Source organism: Nelumbo lutea, chromosome 2 (assembly GCF_056320005.1).
Source record: "Nelumbo lutea isolate HS-2025 chromosome 2, American lotus-T2T, whole genome shotgun sequence".
In the NCBI taxonomy this organism is placed as follows: Eukaryota; Viridiplantae; Streptophyta; class Magnoliopsida; order Proteales; family Nelumbonaceae; genus Nelumbo; species Nelumbo lutea.
The window spans coordinates 22,423,697-22,445,502 of NC_142685.1; the positions used below are offsets into that span (position 1 = coordinate 22,423,697).

Here is a 21,806-nt window from a genome sequence, read left to right on the forward strand (position 1 = left end):
ACCAAACAGTTATCAAATGTATAATATGAGTCTATGACAAACTTGAATCCTAACCCACGAGTACTAAAGGTGTGCTGTGGCAGTATGATACTGAGATGTGGACGACTTTTTTCATTGGAATGTGTTTCTTGATAGCATGCTATGTTAAAATGAGAAGCAGCGATTCCTCTAAATGGTTCTCAAAGTTTTTTGTTTCAGAGAGGGTCTCGGCCTTCGTAATCAGAATCCAAGAACAGAGAACCTGGTCAGACACAGACTACAAATTTTGGCATGGAGTTTGGGTATTCCTCTACAATGTCTCCTACTACACCTGTCTGTGTGGGCGCTTCACTGTAGAGAGCTCTGAGTCTGGAGAGAGGAAGACCCATATGGCCTTCTTCGTGGCTTTGTTGGTCCTGAGGATGGAGTCCTACGCTTGGGCTTGAATGTCCTTTTGCTGGTTCACAGACTTGATTTTTAATGCCCTAAACAATGCTGCCAGGAATATGTTGATCAACTTTGTTTTTTGCTAGCTCATCTCATCAACAAGTCATCATCTGATCCGACTTTGCCTATCCATTGCATCTCTGCCTGATTCTTTGATTATTTCCATTCAATGCTATAAATATGTAAAGAGAAAACTCAATCTAATGTTGGAAACCAAGGGGATGATTGGAACCGTGGCCATTTAAAAAAAAAAATGGTTATACGTCAGATCCACATAGGTGTTTCAACAAATGCTCATGTATCTCATTGTTTGGTTCAGTCGATTATTAAAAAATCGGGTATGACTCGAAAATTGGGACCCCACCAATGCATGAAACGCCAAATTGGTGAACTGTTGCACCCAACGGTTGACTGATGTGTATCCTATGTGGTGCCTACCTGTCAGCACATACATGAAAAACGGTGATGAAAATCACCTTACCAAACAGCATAGTGTTGCTCACTGCCTACGTGGCAGAAATGTTTTTTTTGTGAAAAACGGGTCTTGGAAGCATGGGCAATTTTTCTTAAAAATCAGTGCCAAAAAGCGCCTATGCTTCCAAACACCGTGCAAGTTATGAGGTTGGAAAAACTTCTGTTTGGGTTCTTGTTTTCTCATTACAGTTTTTGAAGCAATGATATAGAAACCTCAGTTTGAGTTCAAAACATCGTCACGTATTGGAGCCTTTTTAATACACCCCTATAGGGAGTGTTTCGAGTTGGCGAGTGGTTCAAGGGTAGACTGGCCCCTCTGAACCAGATTAAAAAAATATATATATACCGATACAGGCCATCGTACCAGTGTATCGCCATGGGAGCACCCACTTACCACTTATGAGATGTTTCTTGAAAAATTAGGTTGCTAAGTGTTTGGAGGAAAAGTTCTCTATTATGACCACATTCCTTTAATATATTATATATGTCTCTTCTGTTTATTATCTGACCCGAATGGATCTATGCAAAACTACATAAAAACTGAATTGTTCCCTTATTTGTGTGTACCTTTTTTTCAATGCAGTAGCAGAAAATCTTTCTTTGTTTTGATAAGTAACCGAATTGTAATAGATTAGATTATATAAAAAAAGAACCAAACCCCAAAACAAAATCCTGTTTTAGATTATACAAGTAACACGAAACTTTGTAAATTGTAATCATGTGAATTAAAAGTTAAAACAATAAGGGTCGTTTTGGTTCTTGGGAATAGAGATCTGGTGTTTCAGAGTGATCCATTTTAATTCCAACCGATTGGTTTCCAGCCGGAGAAGCACTCGGTCATTGATCGTTTTTCAAGAAGTGGGGGGAGTAGAGTAAATTGGTGGGTTTCATGGAAAAGAAATAAACCTATATTGGTATTTTAGTATTAGTGGGTCTTGCGGAAAAAAAAAAATGATTAAAGAGTAATTTATTTATCTGCGCAAGTAATATTTGGATAAATTACTTATTCACCAATGTCGAAAATTACATGAGACAATATTATTATTTTTTCTTATAAAACAGTTGTTCCAAAATTTTATGATTTTATCTAAGGAATAAAAGAATACTGATAAATATTTTATCGAATAAATGTTTTCCAAAAATTACTTGTGAATAAATGCATTTAATTATGTAAATAACTTAACAAAATGTGAATGAGGACTTAGTTATACCAATTGAATGAAGCATTTAACCCATCTAACAAGCGGAAACAATTTTTTTTTTTTTGTTAAATAGAAAACAAAGCAAAAGTAACAAAGAGAATATAATATTCTTTTGGCAAAAAGGACAAATAATAATGAGTGAAGTAATGTATGATGTCAAAAATAAATAAATAAATAATTAATTAATTAAATAGTTAAAATACCCCTATGGTTTAAACATGTATTTACATAATTATTTAAAATGCCCCTATAGTTTTCGACAATGGACAAAATCTTCCCCTATGTTAGCACATCGTTAAAATGCGGATGTCACATAATTTATATAATTTTTTTAATTTCAAATTTACTTTTTTTGTGGTCGACTTTACCCTTCATTGTTCTTTAAATTTTCAAAATAAAACGAAGGGAGAAGAGGTGAATTCTTAAACGTTCCTCACGGAAGATCGAGTCAGATCGATTGGGAAAAAGAAATCGAGCTGATGATTATCACCACTACCACTGTCTCTCAGTTTTCTCCCTGCCAATAGGAGGCTCTCTGGCTTTAGAGAAGGGACGTCGGTAGACCGCACAAGAACTTCGGTCGGGTCACCGACGGGCTGCGGAAGAAGTTGAAGGATTTGATATGGACTTCCAGGAGCTGAGGCAGCAGACGATGGCAGATTATAAAGAGATGGTGAGCTGCCAATACTTCACGGTAACAAGGGAGTAACCGGAGGAAGAGGTGATAGAGAAAATTATATCGAGTGGGGGAGGAACGAGAGGGGAGGAGCTGCTGCAAAGGGCGGTGCAGGAGAACATGAGGGGGAAGGTTCTTGACATGGTGTTAGAGATACAAACAGGCACAACGCGGAGATTGAGAAGAGCCTTCTTAAGCTGCACCAGGTGTTCCTGGACATTGTGGTGATGGTGGAACCTCGGGGGAGCAGTTGGACAACATCCAACACTATGTCATGAATGGTACCGAGTATGTGAAGGACGGGATGTGCGACCTCAGAACTGCTAAGAACTATCAGAAGAGCAGTAGGAAGTGGATGTGTGTGGGGTTGATTCTAGTCCTAATTCTCATCGTATTTTGGTGGTCATTCCCATCGCCACCGGTTTCAGTCATTCCTAATATGTTAAACTCTTGATTTTAAGGCTGTTGTTTCTTTTGATTTATTGACTTGTAGTTCTTTTTCAGGTGGGGAATGGGGGAGGAAGGCTCTAGTAAAGAACAGTTGCCGGAAAAATAGAAGGAATATTCTGAAAAAATGGGAATAGCGTCGCTGCGACAACAAATGTGAATAAGATGCACGATTGAGGGCAAATAAAGTATTTTACAAATTCATCGAATGACGTTTCAAAGGTAATTTCGTAAATGCTGACTTTTTCCGTGTGGGTCGTTGACGGAAGGGAGGTTTTATCGATTTATTTTTAAATAGAAGGGATCCTTTTGCTAGAATGAAACTACATGGGAGATTTTTTATGATTGTCAGAAAATGTAGAGGATTTTTTTGTATTTTACCCGCATAACAGCAAATTAGTATCAGCTGCCGACACTTGTTCCCGATATCTCCTGCTTCCAGTCAGTGGCCTCATCCTGTCATCCACCTCCACCTCTTGCTTTCTGTTCCCATGCACAGTAGGGAGAGAGAGAGAGACAGAGAGGGAGCTTCAGATTTGGACGATTTCTACATATTCCGGCACATGGCGGACTTAATTGGACTTTCGAATTGCCGTTTCTGGTGAAGATTTGGAGAATCAATTCCAGCTTCCCCTCTTTCCTGGGTTTCAGTTGTCTACAGTGATTGGAACCGTAATCTTTTTTCTTTTGTGCTCTGCAATCCGCGCTCTGGCTGAAATTTCTACTGCAATTAATCTGTTTAAACCATGAGGTGTTTCTCCGGTAAATTCGCCAATCTTCGTGAAAGCAATCTCCCTTTTGCTTTTCTCTTGGTGAGAAGTTACCGAAATTGATCTCTTTCTCAACCTTTTGAATATAGTATCTCGTTTTCCGACTTTCTGTTACTCTACTTGTGGATGTTGGCTTTGAATTAGGAGCCTGAAAACGTTCCTTGAAAGCGCTTCGAGTCTGTTATTCGGTTTGAATTTGCAGGAATTTCAGTTATTGAAGTAATTCTTTCGTGTTTGTCTCTCACGTTAATTTCCTTTCTCCTGGACAGCCGTTTCCAGTTTGTTGAAACTCATCAGCCTCTCTGTTTTGTCCATTTCTGCGGTAGTCTAGAAATTTGCTTCTCTTGTTGCATCCTTTGTAATTTGAAATTAATTGAATGAATAATCATTGATTTGCTGCTTATTATGAGGAGAGAAACAGAGCGGAATTTGATTCTGCGTTAATGAGTTGAGCATTTCAATTCTTCGAAATAAAACCAGTCTCCTTTTGTGGAAATTAATAATCAAACTTCAAAGATGATGCACGCGAAATCCGACTCCGATGTTACGAGTTTAGCCCCTTCGTCGCCATCAAGGTCTCCGAAGAGGCCTGTTTACTATGTACAGAGCCCTTCGCGGGACTCTCACGATGGAGACAAGTCCTCTTCCATGCAAGCGACTCCCATTTACAACAGTCCAATGGAATCTCCCTCGCACCCGTCCTTCGGACGGCACTCGAGGGCTTCTTCTTCGAGTCGGTTCTCGGGGATGTTTAGATCTTCTTCTGGGCGGAAGGCAAACCGGAAAAGGAACGATAAGGGTTGGCCGGAGTGCAACGTGATCCAAGAAGAAGGATCTTACGATGATATTGATGGTGAAAAGGGTCTTTCTCGTCGTTGCCAAGTCTTGATAGCTCTCTTGGTCTTCGTTCTGTTGTTCACTGTGTTTTCTCTTATTATCTGGGGTGCCAGTCGGCCTTACAGAGCAAAGATTGTTGTGAAGGTATGACAAATTACTTAATTATTTATATGCCTTCATCTTTACTCGTTCAACTTAATCTTAATTATTTAATATTTATTATGTTAAGTTGTCATCATCTGCATTAGTGCCTCAAATAAGCTTATCTAACTATGTTCTACTTCCAGTGTTTTAATTTTACTGGAGTTCAGAAAAATAAACAAATGCTTAGCAAGCAAAACAAGAAAACTTTGGTGAAAACAGAAAATTGTGGTTTCTTTTCAATCATGTTGCCAACTTTTCATCACCTTGCTTAGCATTCTCTTTTAAGAATTGATGATTGATCTCTTTCTTTAAGAAATCAACAAGAGAAAGAACCTAATATGATGGATGCTGGGCTTGTTTGGGTAGAATATTTTCTACTACAAATCTATATGAACTTTGGTCTTATACTGTGCTTTTTCATTAGCTTCTCGTTGTAAATTTGGCTTTCCTCTTTTTTGCTTAACCTCTGTTCATTATAACAATAGTAGGGAGTTGCCTTGAACAGTTGGGAATTAAGCCTTTTTTTTATATTTTTATATGTAAATTTGTCTGGTTGGCTTGGCAATTTCCCAATATTATTTGGTCTTTTTCTTTTCTATAAACCCATGATTGATGTCAGAACAGTTGACTTAGTCCTGTTTGAATACATGGATGTGTATCCGAAATTGGCCTTTGGTCTCTGTGACGTCATGTAACCCTTTTATAGTAGTCTGGCTCCTTATGCAGTAGAATGCTTGTGGAGTTGGAACCAGTAGACTGGCCAAGTGCCTAAGCCAACTCAAGGTTTTGGCAATAGGATTTCCAGCTTTACATTTGGCGTTTATTAGGTGCCTTGAGTTATAAAACACTTTGCTTCTTTCTCTGATTCTGCATTGATTTCCACAGGTTTGTAAAGTTGAGTACATTTCTTTGACTTCAATATTGCATCCTTTTTATCCCTTTGTCCTCTATAATAGAATTCTTTGTACACAGATTACATCTTTCTATGTTTATTGCATTAACAAGATTTATCATCACAGAGCATGGCTGTAAACAATTTCTATTCTGGTGAGGGATCAGACTCCACAGGTGTCCCGACCAAGTTGTTGACAATGAACTGTTCCTTGAAACTAAGCATATATAACCCTGCTACAATGTTTGGCATTCATGTTAGCTCTACACCCGTCAACCTCATCTTTTCAGAAATTACAGTTGCAACTGGCCAGGTAAGAACATTGTTCAACTTAATTAGTAACTAATAGATGTAAAGTTGTCAAAATGATAGGCCTCTTTTCTTTATTGGGTCAGATGTTGTAGGTTTATGCAGTATTTGGAAACTAGAAGATTTTAAGCACACAAAGTCGATATTTGTGTGTGTTTCCAAATTCCTTGGGATGGGGGTAGAAATGGAATTGAATTCTAATTCTGCCTATTTGAAACTGAAAAAGATGAAAAAGAAGGTCAATACCCAGTACAGGTCCTGGATATCAGGGCTCTTGGGACAAGATGAGTGAACACAGACCTTATTACCAGATGAAAAAGAAGGTCAATACCCAGTACAGGTCCTGGATCTCAGGTAATGGGTTGAAATCGCAATGGCTTCAATACGTTAAGGGAGTACTTATAAAAATGTCTGGGAGCTTGATTTGGTTCTTTGTAACTATAGAAGAAGCTTATTCTATTCTTTATCTCAATTAAGTTCTTGTGATGCTATTGAAGGATTACCCATAATCTATTAGGACAAATTTGATTACAGTTTAATAATATCTGCATTTTCAAATTGTCATTGCAGTTGAAGAAATACTATCAGCCTAGAAAAAGTCATCGTATTGTATCTGTGACACTGGAAGGAAATAAGGTTCCTCTCTATGGGGCTGGAGCAAGCTTGGCAATCTCTGATAACAGCGGTGCAGTTCCGTTGACGTTGGAGTTGGAAATCCGAACACGGGGAGATGTGGTGGGGAAGCTGGTGAAGACAAAACACAGGAGGCATATCTCTTGCCCTGCAGTCATCGATCCTAGTAGCACCAAACCCATCAAGTTCAAAGAGTATTCATGTACATACGATTGAACTCAACTTCATCCCAGGGTTGAGCTCATGACTTGATTGGGATGGCATTGGCTTGAACCTTAAAATTGTTGATTATAGGCAGTGACAGCGGTCCTGCTTCCCAAGGGGCGAAATTCTTCTACTCTAGGACGTTTCAGTTGTTTGACTGAGATGATGGTTGTAAGAGCTTCATGTATTAATGCCTTTATTGGAAGGTTTGTTCAATACATATGTCTGATATGCATTTGTTCTGTACCTGGTGCTTCTATCCTGGAAATGATAATAATGCAGTAAATTCTTCTTCTTCTTCCCTTTTCTGTATTTCTCTCCCTGAACAAACGAAATATAATAATCACAGAATTTGGTATCTATTTGCCCATAAATTAACAACGGATACAGCATTAAATAGAATGGAATGGTGAAACAGCTAGCATTCATATGGTCGACTCCATGTAGTTAAGTTGGAAAAAGCTTTGACGATGATTGTGATGATAATGAGAATTTTGGTAGCTCTTGTTTAAAATCTCTCACTTTTGATTTCTGTTGAGTTGTGATGACATCCCACGCCACCCATGATAAAATACATGGTCTATGGTGGGTGGGAGGTTGAATGGTTGTGGGTTCCACGTATTAAAAAAGACTGGTGTGTGGATCATTATCGTTGATCCCACGGTCCGCGGAACAGAACAGCTATTGTGTTCAGTTATTCCTATTTACTACCACACACCTGGTTTAGTGCATCCGGTTTGGCGGTTTGGTCAAGTCTGAATTCTAATCATCATTCCTGGAAAAATCACACATAGCCTATCGTCATTCCACGAAAACACGCATATGGCTGACAACTGACTACTCGTGATGGCTTGATATAATTATATAGGGTAAATTGCATATTAATACTGTACTTTAGGGTTAGTTTCACTTTAGTATAAGAATAATGTGCCATTACAATACCTGACTATTAACCGTGGGTATTAAATTGGAATTTTAAGGAGTTCAGGTATTGAATGTAAGTAGGTTTTGAAGTTTGAGTACTAAAGTGAGATTAACTCTAAGTATAGAATACCAAATCTTTAATTTATACTAATTATTAAAAGGTCTTATAAACATTTTATTAAAAAAATATAAATAGTTTTTTGTATAATTATAAAAGGCTTCTATTATCACCATTAAAAGAGAATATAGGTGGGGCTGGAAAATTTGACCCCAACCCACCCATACTCACCCAATTCGACACTGGGTCAAGATGGATCGAATGACCCATTCTTTAGGTAGGGGTGTAAGTCGGGCAGGCTCAGTCCGAGCCTGAACTGGCCCAATTTGAAATTTTACATAGATTGGGCTTGGATTTTTGATCTTCAAACTGGGTTCGGCCCTAGCCCTTAGGTAGTTTGAACTTAATTCGAGCATGACCCATATATATATATATATATTTGCATAAATACATTTATACAATTTTAGAGTGGATTCATTGACCAACCTAAGCCTAATCTGGGCCCGAGCAGCCGAGCCCAACCCGAATGCATCAAATTACAGGACAGGCTAGGGTCGGGTTGGGAAAATTGGGCTTGACCTCGGGCTCGGACCTTAAATCCAAATTTTAGGGAAGGGCCTGAGTTGACTAAAAACACAGCCCAATCTTTAGGGAAGTTAGGTTATTCTCCCGACGTTCTCTCTCTCTCTCTCTCATTCCTCCTATCAACCATCACTGTCTTTCACTCAAACCTTCTGGTTGTTGTAGTCTCTTCTTTCAGAAGCCTCACATATACTCACATATACAGAAGTAAACACCAGACCGACTCACTCTCTCTCTCTCGCTTTGCTTAGATCTACCGTAGGTGGATGCTACACCGCGCCTTTCTCGCTCAGATTGCCACATCACCACCACTCTCCCTCTCTCTCACTTCATTTTCAAATCTTGGGTAGGTGGATGCTGAACCACACCTCTGTCGTGCTCAGATCTTGAAGCTCGCCACCACACCACCACCCTCTCTCTCTGCCGCTTAGATCTACCTTTGAAGGTTGTCATCGCACCATTGCTCTCCCTCTCTCCCTGACTCAGATCTCTCGTTTGAAGATTTGAAAGAATGAAGAGTTGAAGACTATGATAAGAAATTTTAGCATTTTTTTTTGTGTTTTGAAATGTAAATTCTTATAACTTGAAATGTAAATCCCATCAAGGGTGCTACAAATTTATGCGAAATTATTTTTGTAAATTTTTATCTCTGAAATATTTTTTGAAAATTTGCTTCAATATTTGGTGGGTGCAATGTCCATTTTTATTTTATTTTTTTGAAAAAATTTATCATTTTATTAGTTTGTCTGCATTTTTTTACTTTTTTTTGCTATAATATATAATTTTTGAATTTTATCATTTTATGTATTTTTGCAATTTCTACTTTTATCCCATCTTTATATTTATTTGATTTTTTGTCTTTTTCAATTTTCTTGTATTTTTTCTTTTTTAGTGTTTTGCTATAATTTCCAATGTTTTTTATAATTTTTTTTTTCATTTTCTATTTTCTACAATCTATATATTTTCTGTGTTTTTTTGTTATTTATTTGCAATTTCTTTTTTTTTATAACTTTTGGTGGTTTCTACAAATTTTATTTTCTGTTTTTTTATTTTATGCAATTTCTATAGTTTATACAATTTAGGGGTTTTTTTTGTTTTTGAAATTTTTATTATGTTTGCAACTCTATACTTTTCGGTATTTTTTGCCATTTCTTTGTTTTTATGTATTTTATATTTGAAAATATTTTTTGAACTTGTTTTCCTTTTTCTTGTTTTTTAGTTAAAACATATATGTGTATATTTTACATTTTTCTGTAATTCTCTTCACATTTTTGCATTTTCTCAATTTTCTTACAACTTTCTTATATTTTTCTGCAATTTTCAGTGTTTTTTACATGAACTTTTATATTTTGTGTATTTTTATAATTTTTATTTATATAAAAAAATTGAAACCTTCTATTTTTTAATTGAAGTATATAGTTCTATATGTTTATGTAATAAAACATAGAAAAACTAAAAGGTTATGGTTTTGCTTTGAATTAGAGGATCAAATGGATGTGTTAGGATGGGTAAGGGTGAGAGTGGCTCATTAGCCACCCCTAAATATAGGAGTAGAGGAGTCTATGTTTAACATTCGAAGAGCAGCTTGGCCAAACAAACGCCCAAGGAGTTCCAAATTCTATGAACATGAAAGAAATGAAAATTCTCTAAAGTGTAAACTGGTCTATATAACTTGTAAAGTTGGGTTAGTTTTGCACTAACAAATTTACCTTCTTACCAAAATAACTTTTAGTTGTAATGTATTTAAACAGGAACTCCAATAAAGCATATGCCTTTTTTATAAAGTATATGTTTGGCATTGGTGCGGCTGATGTATGGGATGGAAGCACCATTTTACGAGAAAATGATGCCTTTTTTCTGTTTGGAAACATTGTTGACAGGTAGGACATTTCCTAGAACAATAGTAACACCTGTTTGGTACCAGTGCTCCATGTTTGTTTTCAGCATTGGTACCCATTATAGGAAGTCCATGTCACTGCCACATCACACACTCATTGGCAGCAATGAGCTGCAATTTGATAAAGGGCCAAAATTGGCGTTGCTCCAAACCATGCCTTCTCGATTTCCAAGGCATGGCTTGGAGCACTGTTTTTTATGGAAAAAATGGTTCCAAACAAACAGGCGTTTCTTGGAGCACCGTTTTTTCCAACGTGACACTGATGTATCACTGTTTTCTGGAGCAACAACATTGATGCCAAATAGACACCAAAAGTCCACTTGGATGCAAATTTATTTCTTTTTTATTGATGTACTTTTACAACTTATTATCAATGTAAATATGCACTAAAAAATATTTTTCTATCATTTATCGATCCATAAATGTAATATTGCCAAATACAGGCAAAAGTGAAAACAGAGTACAAATTTACCCTAAACTGGGCATTTGCATCGTTTCCAGATTACATCAAACGGGGAAAAAGAAGCCAATGCATAAGAGGTAAAGGAAGCATGAAGCTCAGAAACTGTCACCTTCGAGCAAAGCCAAAGCTTTCGCCATTTTTACTAATGAGGGCAGATTTGGCCCTCTAGTGAAATTGCGACACGTGGCACCTCGTGACAACTAGGCAAACACCCAAGCAACAACTTACCAAGTTGGTGTCCCACCAAGGCACCGGCCTGGTCGGCCTGGAGCGGCCTGGAGAAACCTGCACGCGGCCTACGGGCAGCCTGCACGTTGCTTGGCGCGGCCTGCACGCGGCCTGCATGGCCTGGAGCGACCAGTGCGCGGCCTACGGGACCTGCGTGCGGCCTGGCACGCAGCCTGCGCGATCTGGTCGACCTGGATCAGCCTGGCACATGATCTGACCTGGCCGACCTAGCCGCCCATAAGATGCCCACCGATAAACTCGGCCTGCATAACCCGCGAGCTCGATAGCTCACCAAGGAGCTCGGTATCTCACCAAACAGCTTCCCAAGGAGCCAGGCAGCTCGGCAGAGCTCGCCACAAGCAGCTCGGCATAGCTCCCTCGGGAAGTTCACCACTTGTAGGGTATCTTGGTACAGGAGTAGTTTGGCGTATCGCAGGAAGATCTCCTGCCTGATAACCTGGCCTAGACATCGACCTGCCAATTGACACAGGCGCCAACCTGACAAAGAGGAGAGTTCTCGCCAGGAAAATACCCCTGGGTCCTCTGATTCAGTTCTCGTAGGTCCCTCAGCTCCCGCCGCCTACAAAGAGGAGGAAAAGGTGGAGTTCTCGCAAATCCCTCAGCTCCCGCCGCCTACAAAGAAGAGGAAAAGATGGAGTTCTCGCAGGTCCCTCAGCTTCCACTACCTACAAAGGAAAAAAGATCACCTCATGCAGAGGGCAGTCGGGTTGCGTTGCACCAGGGAGCTCCACCATTCACTGAGTCATAGCCCGCCTAGTAGGGAGCTCACCACCAGGTAGCTCTCCACCAAGGAGTTCGCCACCAGATAGTACACCAGGGATCTTGCCACCAGGCAGTTCTCCACCAGAGAGTTCGCCACCAAGTAGTTCTCCACCAGGGAGCTCGCTACCAGGCAGTTCGCCACCAGGCAATTCTCCACCAGGGAGTTCGCCACCAAATAGTTTTCCACCAGGCAGTTCGCCACCAAGCAGTTTGCCAACAGGGAGCTCGCTACCACGCAGTTTGCCACCAGGCAGTTCTCCACCAAGGAGTTCGCCACCAAGTAGCTCATCACCAAGGCACGTCACCATCGGGTCAAATAACGAGGTAGTTAGCCAAAAAAATTATACATTACAAAAAATGGTACATGACCAGAAATGGTTACATTAATTGGCATCGTCTGTGGGAACACGCTACAAAAAGCTAAGTTCTCATCTTACCAAAGCTAAGTCCTCACCTTTTACAAAATTGAAGCTATCGCTTTATGGTTTACATTTTTTATGAACTCGAAGACTATGCAGGGAAATAACAGACTAAATAACTCTACCAACCTTACTTTCAATTCAGATAAAGCCTCATCAGTCCTCTCCGCAAAGTCCCCCTACAAAGATGAGCTCTTTGTGGCTTCCGCGGGAGTTGGCGGCCAACAGACTACATAGGCGCCCTTACCGGTCGAGCCTTCCAAGGCTCCCATGTGAGCTGGAGACCTAAAGTTAGTAGTGTTGCCCCCGAAGGTCGAGCTCCTAATGGCTTCTTGTAGGAGTGGGTGACTGGCATTTCAAAGTTGATGCAGCGCAATCACAACTCGTCACCTCACTAGTAGTATGGGACCTGGTCAACTCGGCACTTGGTCAGCTCGGCACCTAGCAAGCAGCTTGGCACCTCACAGGTAGCTCAGCACCTGGTCAGCTTGGCACCTCACAGGCAAAGCCTACGGGCCACATTACTACTTAAGACCCAATTGCCTCTTCGACACGGGAAAAGTCAAAGAAGAGTGGACTACGAGTCGCTCCCAAAGCCTACAGGCCACATTACTGCTTAAGACCCAGTTGCCTCTTTGGCATGGGCAAAGTCAAGAAGAGTGGACTACGAGTCGCTCCCAAAGCCTGTGGGCCACACTATTGCTAAATACCCAGTCGCTTCCTCAGCATGAGCAAAATCAGCAAAAGTGAACTATAAGTTGCCCCCAGAGCCTAAGGGCTACATTGCTGAACTGGCGGAGACCTCCTCAATTTACTTGCAGCTCGCCACCTACAGGCAGCTCCCAAAGCCTAAGGAATTGGATCAGCACTTACTAGCTCGTCGACTTAGGGGCCAAAATAAGAAATTTACTCCCTTCGCTCAGTTACTCTCAGCTCGGGAGTGGGGGGGCAAATGATGAGGGAAGATTTGGCCCTCCAATGAAATTGTGACACGTGGCACCTCGTGTCCCACCCAAGCACCGGTCTGGCCGACCTGGAGCATCCTGGCGTGACGTGCACACGGCCTACGGGCGGCCTGCACACAGCCTATGCGCTGCCTGGCGCGGCCTGCCGTGTCCTACGCGGCCTGGAGCAACCTGCGCGCGGCCTAGCGTAGCCAACACGGCCTGGCACGGCCTGCACGACCTGGCCGACCTGGATCAGCCTGGCACATGATCCGACCTAGCCGACCTAGCCGCCCATAAGACGTCCATTGATAAACTCGACATGCATAACCCGCGAGCTCGGTAGCTCACCAAGGAGCTCGGTAGCTCACCAAAGAGCTTGCCAAGGAGCCAGGCAGCTCGGCAGAGGTCGCCACAAGCAGCTCGGCATAGCTCCCCCGGGCAACTCACCTCTTGTAGGATAGCTCAGTACAAGAGTTATTTGGCGTATCGTAGGAAGATCTCATGCCTAACAACCTGGCCTAGACACCGACCCACCGACTGACACAGGCGCTGACCTGACAACCAGGCCCAGACACCGACACGCCAACTGACGCAGGCGCTGACCTGGCTCAGGTGACCACCGTACCCCGGTTCTGACGGGATGTGACGAGTCTTACCATTTGGAGGCTTTTCACCCACTTAACCCGTGAGGACTCCGGTATATAAAGACCTCAACCCCCAAAAGGGGGGGAGGATGGAAAAAATGGAGGTAATCCCTGCTCTCTAGTTCTCCCGTTTCTCCAATATCATCTTCAAAGCTCTCTACAATCAGAGTGCTAACTTAAGCGTCGGAGAGTCCCCGCCAGGAAAATACCCCTGAGTCCTCTGATTCAGTTCTCGCAAGTCCCTCAACTCCCGCCACCTACAAAGAGGAGGAAAAGGTGGGGTTCTCGCAAGTCCCTCAGCTACCGCCGCCTACAAAGAGGAAGAAAGTGTGGTGTTCTCGCAGGTCCCTCAGCTCCCATCGCCTACAAAGAGGAAGAAACGATGGAGTTCTCATAGGTCCCTTAGCTCCCACTGCCTACAAAGGAAGGAATATCACCTCATGCAGAGGGCAATCGGGCTGCGCTGCACCAAGGAGCTCTACCATTCTCTGAGTCACAGGCCGCCTAGTAGGGAGCTCGCCACCAGGTAGCTCTCCACCAGGGAGTTCGTCACCAGACAGTTCTCCACCAGGGATCTTGCCACCAGACAGTTCTCCACCAGGGAGTTTGCCACCAAGTAGTTCTCCACCAGGGAGCTCGATACCAGGCAGTTCGCCACCAAGCAGTTCTCTAGTAGGGAGTTCGCCACCAAGTAGTTCTCCACCAGGCAGTTCACCACCAGGCAGTTCACCACCAGGCAATTCGCCACCAGGGAGCTCGTCACCAGGCAGTTCGCCACCAGACAGTTCACCACCAGGCAGTTCGCCACCAGGCAATTTGCCACCAGGTAGTTCACCACCAGGCAGTTCGCTACCAGGTAGCTCGCCACCAGGCAGTTCTCCACCAGGGAGTTCGCCACTAAGTAGCTGATCACCAAGGCACATCACCACCGGGTCAAATAACGAGGTAGTTAGCCAAAAAAATTTATACAATACAAAAAATGGTACGTGACCAGAAACGGTTACATTAATTGGCGCCGTCTATGGGAACACGCTACAAAAACTAAGTTCACATTTGACCAAAGCTAAGTCCTCACTTTTTAGAAATTGAAGCTATCGCTTTATAGTTTACATTTTTTATAAACTCGAAGATTATGCAGGGAGCTAACAGACTAAGTAGCTCTACCAACCTTACTTTCAATTCAGATAAAGCTCATCAGTCCTCTCCGCAAGGTCCCCCCTACAAAGATGAGCTCTTTGTGGCTTTCGCGGGAGTTGGCGACCAACAGACTACATAGGCGCCCTTACCGGTCGAGCCTTCCAAGGCTCCCGTGTGAGCTGGCGACCTAAAGTTAGTAGTGCTGCCCCCGAAGGTCGAGATCCTAGTAGCTTCTTGTAGGGGTGGGTGCTGGCAATTCGAAATTGATGCAGCACAATCACAGCTCGGCACCTCACTGATAGTTCGGGACCTGGTCAGCTCGGCACCTTGCAGGTAGCTCGGCACCTCACTAATAGCTCGACACCTAGTAGGCTGCTCGGCACCACACATGTAGCTCAACACCTGGTCAGCCAGACACCTCACAGGTAGCTCAGCACCTGGTCAGCTTGGCACCTCACAAGCAAAGCCTACGGGCCATATTACTACTTAAGACCCAATCGCCTCTTCGGCATGGGCAAAGTCAAAGAAGAGTGGACTACGAGTCACTCCCAAAGCCTACGGACCACATTACCGCTTAAGACCCAGTCGCCTTTTTGGCATGAGCAAAGTCAAGAAGAGTGGTCTACGAATCGCTCCCAAAGCCTACGGGCCACACTATTGCTAAATACCCAGTCGCCTCTTCAGCATGAGCAAAATCAGGAAAAGTGAATTATAAGTTGCCCCCAGAGCCTAAGGGCTACACTACTGAACTGGCGGAGACCTCCTCACCTTAGTGGCAGCTCGCCACATACAGCCAGCTCCCAAAGCCTAAGGAATTGGATCAGCACTTACTAGCTCGTCGACTTACGGGCCAAAAGAAGAAATCTACTCCCTTCGTTGAATTACTCTCAGCTCGGGAGTGAGGGGCAAATGATGAGGGCATATATTGTCCCTCCAGTGAAATTGTGACATGTGGCACCTCGTGACAAGTAGACAAACACCCAGGCAACAACTTACCAAGTTGGTGTCCCACCCGGGCACCGGTCTGGCCGGCCTGGAGCAGCTTGGCGCGACCTGCAAGCGACCTACGGGCGGCGGCCTGGCGCGGCCTGGAGTGACCTGCGCGGCTTGGCGCGACCTGGCCGACCTAGATCAGCCTGACTCATGATCCGACCTGGCTGACCTTGCCGCCCATAAGACGCCCACCCATAAACACGGCATGCATACCCCGCAAGCTCGGTAGCTCACCAAAGAGCTCGCCAAGGAGTCAGGCAGCTCGGTAGAGGTCGCCACAAGCAGCTCGGCATAGCTCCCCCGGGCAGCTCGCCACGTGTAGGGTAGCTCGGTACAGAAGTAGTTTGGCGTATCGCAGGAAGATCTCATGCCTGACAACCTAGCCTAGACACCGACCCGCCGACTGACACAAGCGCCGACCTGACAACCTGGCCCAGACACCAACCCGCCAACTAACGCAGGCGCCGCCCTGACAACCTGGCCCAGGCACCGACCTGGTCGCCTGAGACAAGCGCCAGCCTGACGACCTCGAGGATTCACCATCGTACCCCGGTTCTGACGGCATGTGGTGAGTCTTACCGTTTGGAGGCTTTTCACCCACCTAACCCGCAAGGACTCCGGTATATAAAGACCTCACCCCCCAAAGGGGGGGAGGATGGAAAAAATGGAGGTAATCCCTGCTCTCTAGCTCTCTCGTTTCTCCAATATCATCTTCAAAGCTCTCTACAATCAGAGTGCTAACTTAAGCATCGGAGAGTTCCCACTGAGAAAATACCCCTGAGTCCTCTAATTCAGTTATCGCATGTCCTTCAGCTCCCGCTGCCTACAAAGAGGAGGAAAAGGTGGAATTCTCGCAGGCCCCTCAGCTCCCGCCGGATACAAAGAGGAGGAAAAGGTGGTGTTCTCGCAGGTCCCTCAGCTCCCGCCGCCTACAAAGAGGAGGAAACGATGGAGTTCTTGCAGGTCCCTCAACTCCCACTGCCTACAAAGGAAAGAAGATCACCTCATGCAGAGAGCAGTTAGGTTGTACTGCACCAGGAAGCTACACCATTCTCTGAGTCATATGCCGCCTAGTAGGGTGCTTGCCACCAGGTAGCTCTCCACCAGGGAGTTCGCCACCAAGTAGTTCTCCACCAGGGAGCTCACTACCAGGCAGTTCGCCACCAAGCAATTCGCCACCAGGCAGTTCACCACCAGGGAGTTCGCCACCAAGTAGCTCATCACCAAGGCACGTCACCACCGAGTCAAATAATGAGGTAGTTTGCCAAAAAAAATTATACATTACAAAAAATGGTACGTGACCAGAAACGGTTACATTAATTGGCGCCGTCTATGGGAACACGCTACAAAAAGCTAAGTTCTCATCTTACCAAAGCTAAGTCCTCACTTTTTAGAAATTGAAACTATCGCTTTATAGTTTACATTTTTTATGAACTTGAAGATTATGCAAAGAGCTAACAGACTAAGTAGCTCTACCAACCTTACTTTCAATTCAGATAAAGCCTCATCAGTCCTCTCCGCAAGGTCCCCCCTACAAAGATGGGCTCTTCGTGGCTTTCGCGGGAGTTGGCGGCCAACAGACTACATAGGCGCCCTTACTGGTCGAGCCTTCCAAGGCTCCTGTGTGAGCTGGCGACCTAAAGTTAGTAGTGTTGCCCCTGAAGGTTGAGCTCCTAGTAGCTTCTTGTAGGGGTGGGTGATTGGCATTTCGAAGTTGATGCAACGCAATCACATCTCGGCACTTGAATGGTAGTTTGGGACCTGGTCAGCTCGGCACCTCACTGGTAGCTCGGCACCTGGTCAGCTCGGCACCTCACTGGTAGCTCAGCACCATGTCAGCCCGACACCTCACAGGTAGCTCAGCACCTGGTCAGCTCAGCACCTCGCAGGTAAAGCCTACAAGCCACATTACTACTTAAGACCCAATCGCCTCTTTGGCACGGGCAAAGTCAAAGAAGAACGGACTACGAGTCGCTCCCAAAGCCTTCGGGCCAAATTACTACTTAAGACCCAGTTGCCTCTTCGGCATGGACAAAGTCAAGAAGAGTGGACTGCGAGTCACTCCCAAAGCCTATGGGCCACACTATTGCTAAATACCCAATCACTTCCTCAGCATGAGCAAAATCAACAAAAGTGAACTATAAGTTGCCCCCATAGCCTAAGGGCTACACTACTGAACTGGCGGAGACCATCTCACCTTACTGGTAGTTCGCCACGTATAGGCAGCTCGCAAAGCCTAAGGAAGTAGATCAGCACTTACTAGTTCGTCGACTTACAGGCCGAAAGAAGAAATCTATTCCCTTAGCTGAGTTACTCTCAGCTCAGGAGTGGGAGGCAAATGATGAGGGCAGATTTGGCCCTCTAGTGAAATTGCGACATGTGGCACCTCGTGACAACTTACCAAGTTGGTGTCCCACCCGGGCACCGGTCTGGCCGGCCTAGAGCGGCCTGGCGCAACCTGCACGTGGCCTACGGGCGGCCTGCGCGCTGCCTGCGCGGCCGGGAGCGACCTGCGAGCGGCCTGCGCGACCTGCGCCACCTACGCGGCTTGGCGCGGCCCGACGCGCGACCTGCACGGCCTGGCTCGGCCTACGCGACCTAGCCGACCTAGATCAGCCGGGCATATGATCCGACCTGGCCGACCTAGCCGCCCATAAGACGCCCACCGATAAACTCGGCATGCATACCCCGCGAGCTCGGTAGCTCACCAAAGAGCTCGCCAAGGAGCCAAGCAGCTCGGTAGAGCTCGCCACATGCAACTCAGCATAGCTCCCCCGGGCAGCTCACCCCTTATAGGGTAGTTCGGTACAGGAGTAGTTTGGCGTATCGCAAGAAGATCTCCTGCCTGACAACCTGGCCTAGACATCGACCCGTCGACTGACTCAGGTGCCGACTTGACAACCTGGCTCAAACACCGACCCGCTGACTGACACAGTTGCCGCCTTGACAACCTGGCCCAGGCGCCGACCTGGCCGCCTGACACAAGCGCCAGCTTGACGACCTCGAGGAATTCACCACCGTACCTCGGTTCTGACGAGATGTGATGAGTCTTACCATTTGGAGGCTTTTCAGCCACCTAACCAGTGAGGATTCTAGTATATAAAGACCTCACCCCCAAAGGGGGGGAGGATGGAAAAAATGAAGGTAATCCCTGCTCTCTAGCACTCTAGTTTCTCCAATATCTTCTTCAAAGCTCTCTACCATCAGAGTGCTAACTTAAGCGTCAGAGAGTCCCCGCCAGGAAAATACCCCCGAGTCCTCTGATTCAGTTCTCGTAGGTCCCTCAGCTCCCATCGCCTACAAGGAGGAGGAAAAGGTGGTGTTCTTGCAGGTCCCTTAGCTCCCGCTGCCTACAAAGAGGAGGAAAATGTGGTGTTCTCGCAGGTCCCTCAACTCCCGCCGCCTGCAAAGAGGAGGAAACGATGGAGTTCTCGTAGGTCCCTCAGCTCCCACTGCCTCCAAAGGAAAAAAGATCACCTCATGCAGAGGGCAGTCGGGTTGCGCTGCACCAGGGAGTTCCATCATTATCTGAGTCACAGGCCGCCTAGTAGGGAGCTCGCCACCAGGTAGCTCTCCACCAGTGACTTCACCACCAAACAGTTCTCCACTAGGGATCTTGCCACTAGGCAGTTCTCCACCAGGGAGTTCGCCACCAAGTTGTTCTCCACCAGGGAGCTCGCTACTTGGCAGTTTTCCACCAAGCAGTTCTCCACTAGGGAGCTCGCCACCAAGGAGTTCTCCACCAGGCAGTTCGCCACCAGGGAGCTCGCCACCAGGCAGTTCGCCCCCAGGGAGCTCGCTACCATGCAGTTCGCCACCAAGCAGTTCACCACCAGAGAGCTCGCCACCAGGCAGTTCTCCACCAGGTAGTTCGCCACCAATTAGCTCATCACCAAGGCACGTCACCACCGGGTCAAATAACGAGGTAGTTAGCCACAAAAATTTATAAATTACAAAAAATGGTATGTGACCAGAAACAGTTACATCAATTGGCACCGTCTGTGGGAACACGCTGCAAAAAGCTAAGTTCTCATCTTACCAAAGCTAAGTCCTCACTTTTTAGAAATTGAAGCTATTGCTTTATAGTTTACATTTTTTTTATGAACTCAAAGACTATGCAGGGAGCTAACAGAGTAAGTAGCTCTACCAACCTTACTTTCAATTCAGATAAAGCCTCATCAGTCCTCTCCACAAGGTCCTCCCTACAAAGATGAGCTCTTTGTGGCTTCCGCGGGAGTTGAAGGCCAACAGACTACATAGGTGCCCTTACTAGTCAAGCCTTCCAAGGCTCCCGTGTGAGCTGGCGACCTAAAGTTAGTAGTGTTGCCCCCGAAGGTCGAGCTCCTAGTAGCTTCTTGTAGGGGTGGGTGACTGGCATTTCGAAGTTGATGTAGCGCAATCACAGCTTGGCACCTCACTGGTATTTCGGGACTTGATCATCTCGGCACCTTGCAGGTAGCTCGGCACCTCACTGGTAGCTTGACACCTGGTCAGCTCGACACCTCACTGTTAGCTCGACACCTGGTCAGCTCGGCACCTAGAAGGCTGCTCGGCACCTCACAGGTAGCTCAGCACCAGGTCAGCCTGACACCTCACAGGTAGCTCAGCACCTCATAGGCAAAGCCTACGGGCCACGTTACTACTTAAGACCCAATCGCCTCTTCAGCACGGGCAAAGTCAAAGAAGAGTGGACTACGAGTCGCTCCCAAAGCCTACGGGCCACATTACTACTTAAGACCTAGTCGCCTCTTCGGCATGGGCAAAGTCAAGAAGAGTGGACTACGAGCCGCTCCTAAAGCCAATGGGCCATACTATTGCCAAATACCCAGTCGCTTCCTCCGCATGAGCAAAATCAACAATAGTGAACTATAAGTTGCCCCCAGATCCTAAGGGCTACACTACTGAATTGGCGAAGACCTCCTCACCTTACTGGCGGCTCGCCACGTACAGGTAGCTCCCAAAGCCTAAGGAATTGGATAAGCACTTACTAGCTCGTCGACTTATGGGCCAAAAGAAGAAATCTACTCCCTTTGCTGAGTTACTCTCAGCTCAGGAGTGGGGTGCATATGATGAAGGCAGATTTGGCCCTCCAATGAAATTGTGACACATGGCACCTCGTGACAAGTAGGCAAACACCCAGGCAACAACTTACCAAGTTGGTGTCCCACCCGGGCACTGGTCTGGCTGGCCTGGAGTGGCCTGGCGCGACCTGCACATGGCCTGCGCGCTGCCTGCTGCGGCCTGGAGCGACCTGCACGCGGTCTGGCGCGGCCTGCACACGGCCTGGCGTGGCCTGTGTGACTTGGCCAACCTGGATCAGCCTGGCACATGATCCGACCTAGCCGACCTAGCTGCCCATGACGGCCACTAATAAACTCGGCATGCATACCCCGCGAGCTCAAAAGCTCACCCAGGAGCTCGCCAAGGAGCTCGGTAGCTCACCAAAGAGCTCGCCAAGGAGCCAGGCAGCTCGGAAGAGCACACCATAAGTAGCTCAGCATAGCTCCCCCGGGCAGCTCTCCACTTGTAGGGTAGCTCGGTACAGGAGTAGTTTGGTGTATCGCAGGAAGATCTCCTGCCTGACAACCTGGCCTAGACACCGACCCGCTGACTGACGTAGGAGTCACCTTGACAACCTGGCTGCCTGACACAAGCACCAGCCTGACGACCTCGAGGAGTTCACCATCGTACCCCGGTTCTGATGGGATGTGACGAGT

At 45.7% G+C, this 21,806-nt stretch overlaps 1 protein-coding gene and 1 pseudogene across 1 annotated transcript; both read left to right on the forward strand.

Annotated features, from left to right (window-relative positions):
- Window positions 1-149: 149 nt before the first annotated feature.
- Window positions 150-3,366, forward strand: LOC148869144 (syntaxin-related protein KNOLLE pseudogene; annotated as a pseudogene).
- A 178-nt stretch (window positions 3,367-3,544) lies between these two features.
- On the forward strand, window positions 3,545-7,316 carry LOC148869145 (NDR1/HIN1-like protein 10). The gene is made up of 3 exons (XM_088973756.1): window positions 3,545-4,976; window positions 5,996-6,181; window positions 6,748-7,316. Exons 1-3 carry the CDS (start codon window positions 4,512-4,514, stop codon window positions 7,024-7,026), a joined length of 930 nt encoding a protein of 309 aa, XP_088829882.1. The 5' UTR covers window positions 3,545-4,511; the 3' UTR covers window positions 7,027-7,316.
- The last annotated feature ends 14,490 nt before the right edge of the window (window positions 7,317-21,806 follow it).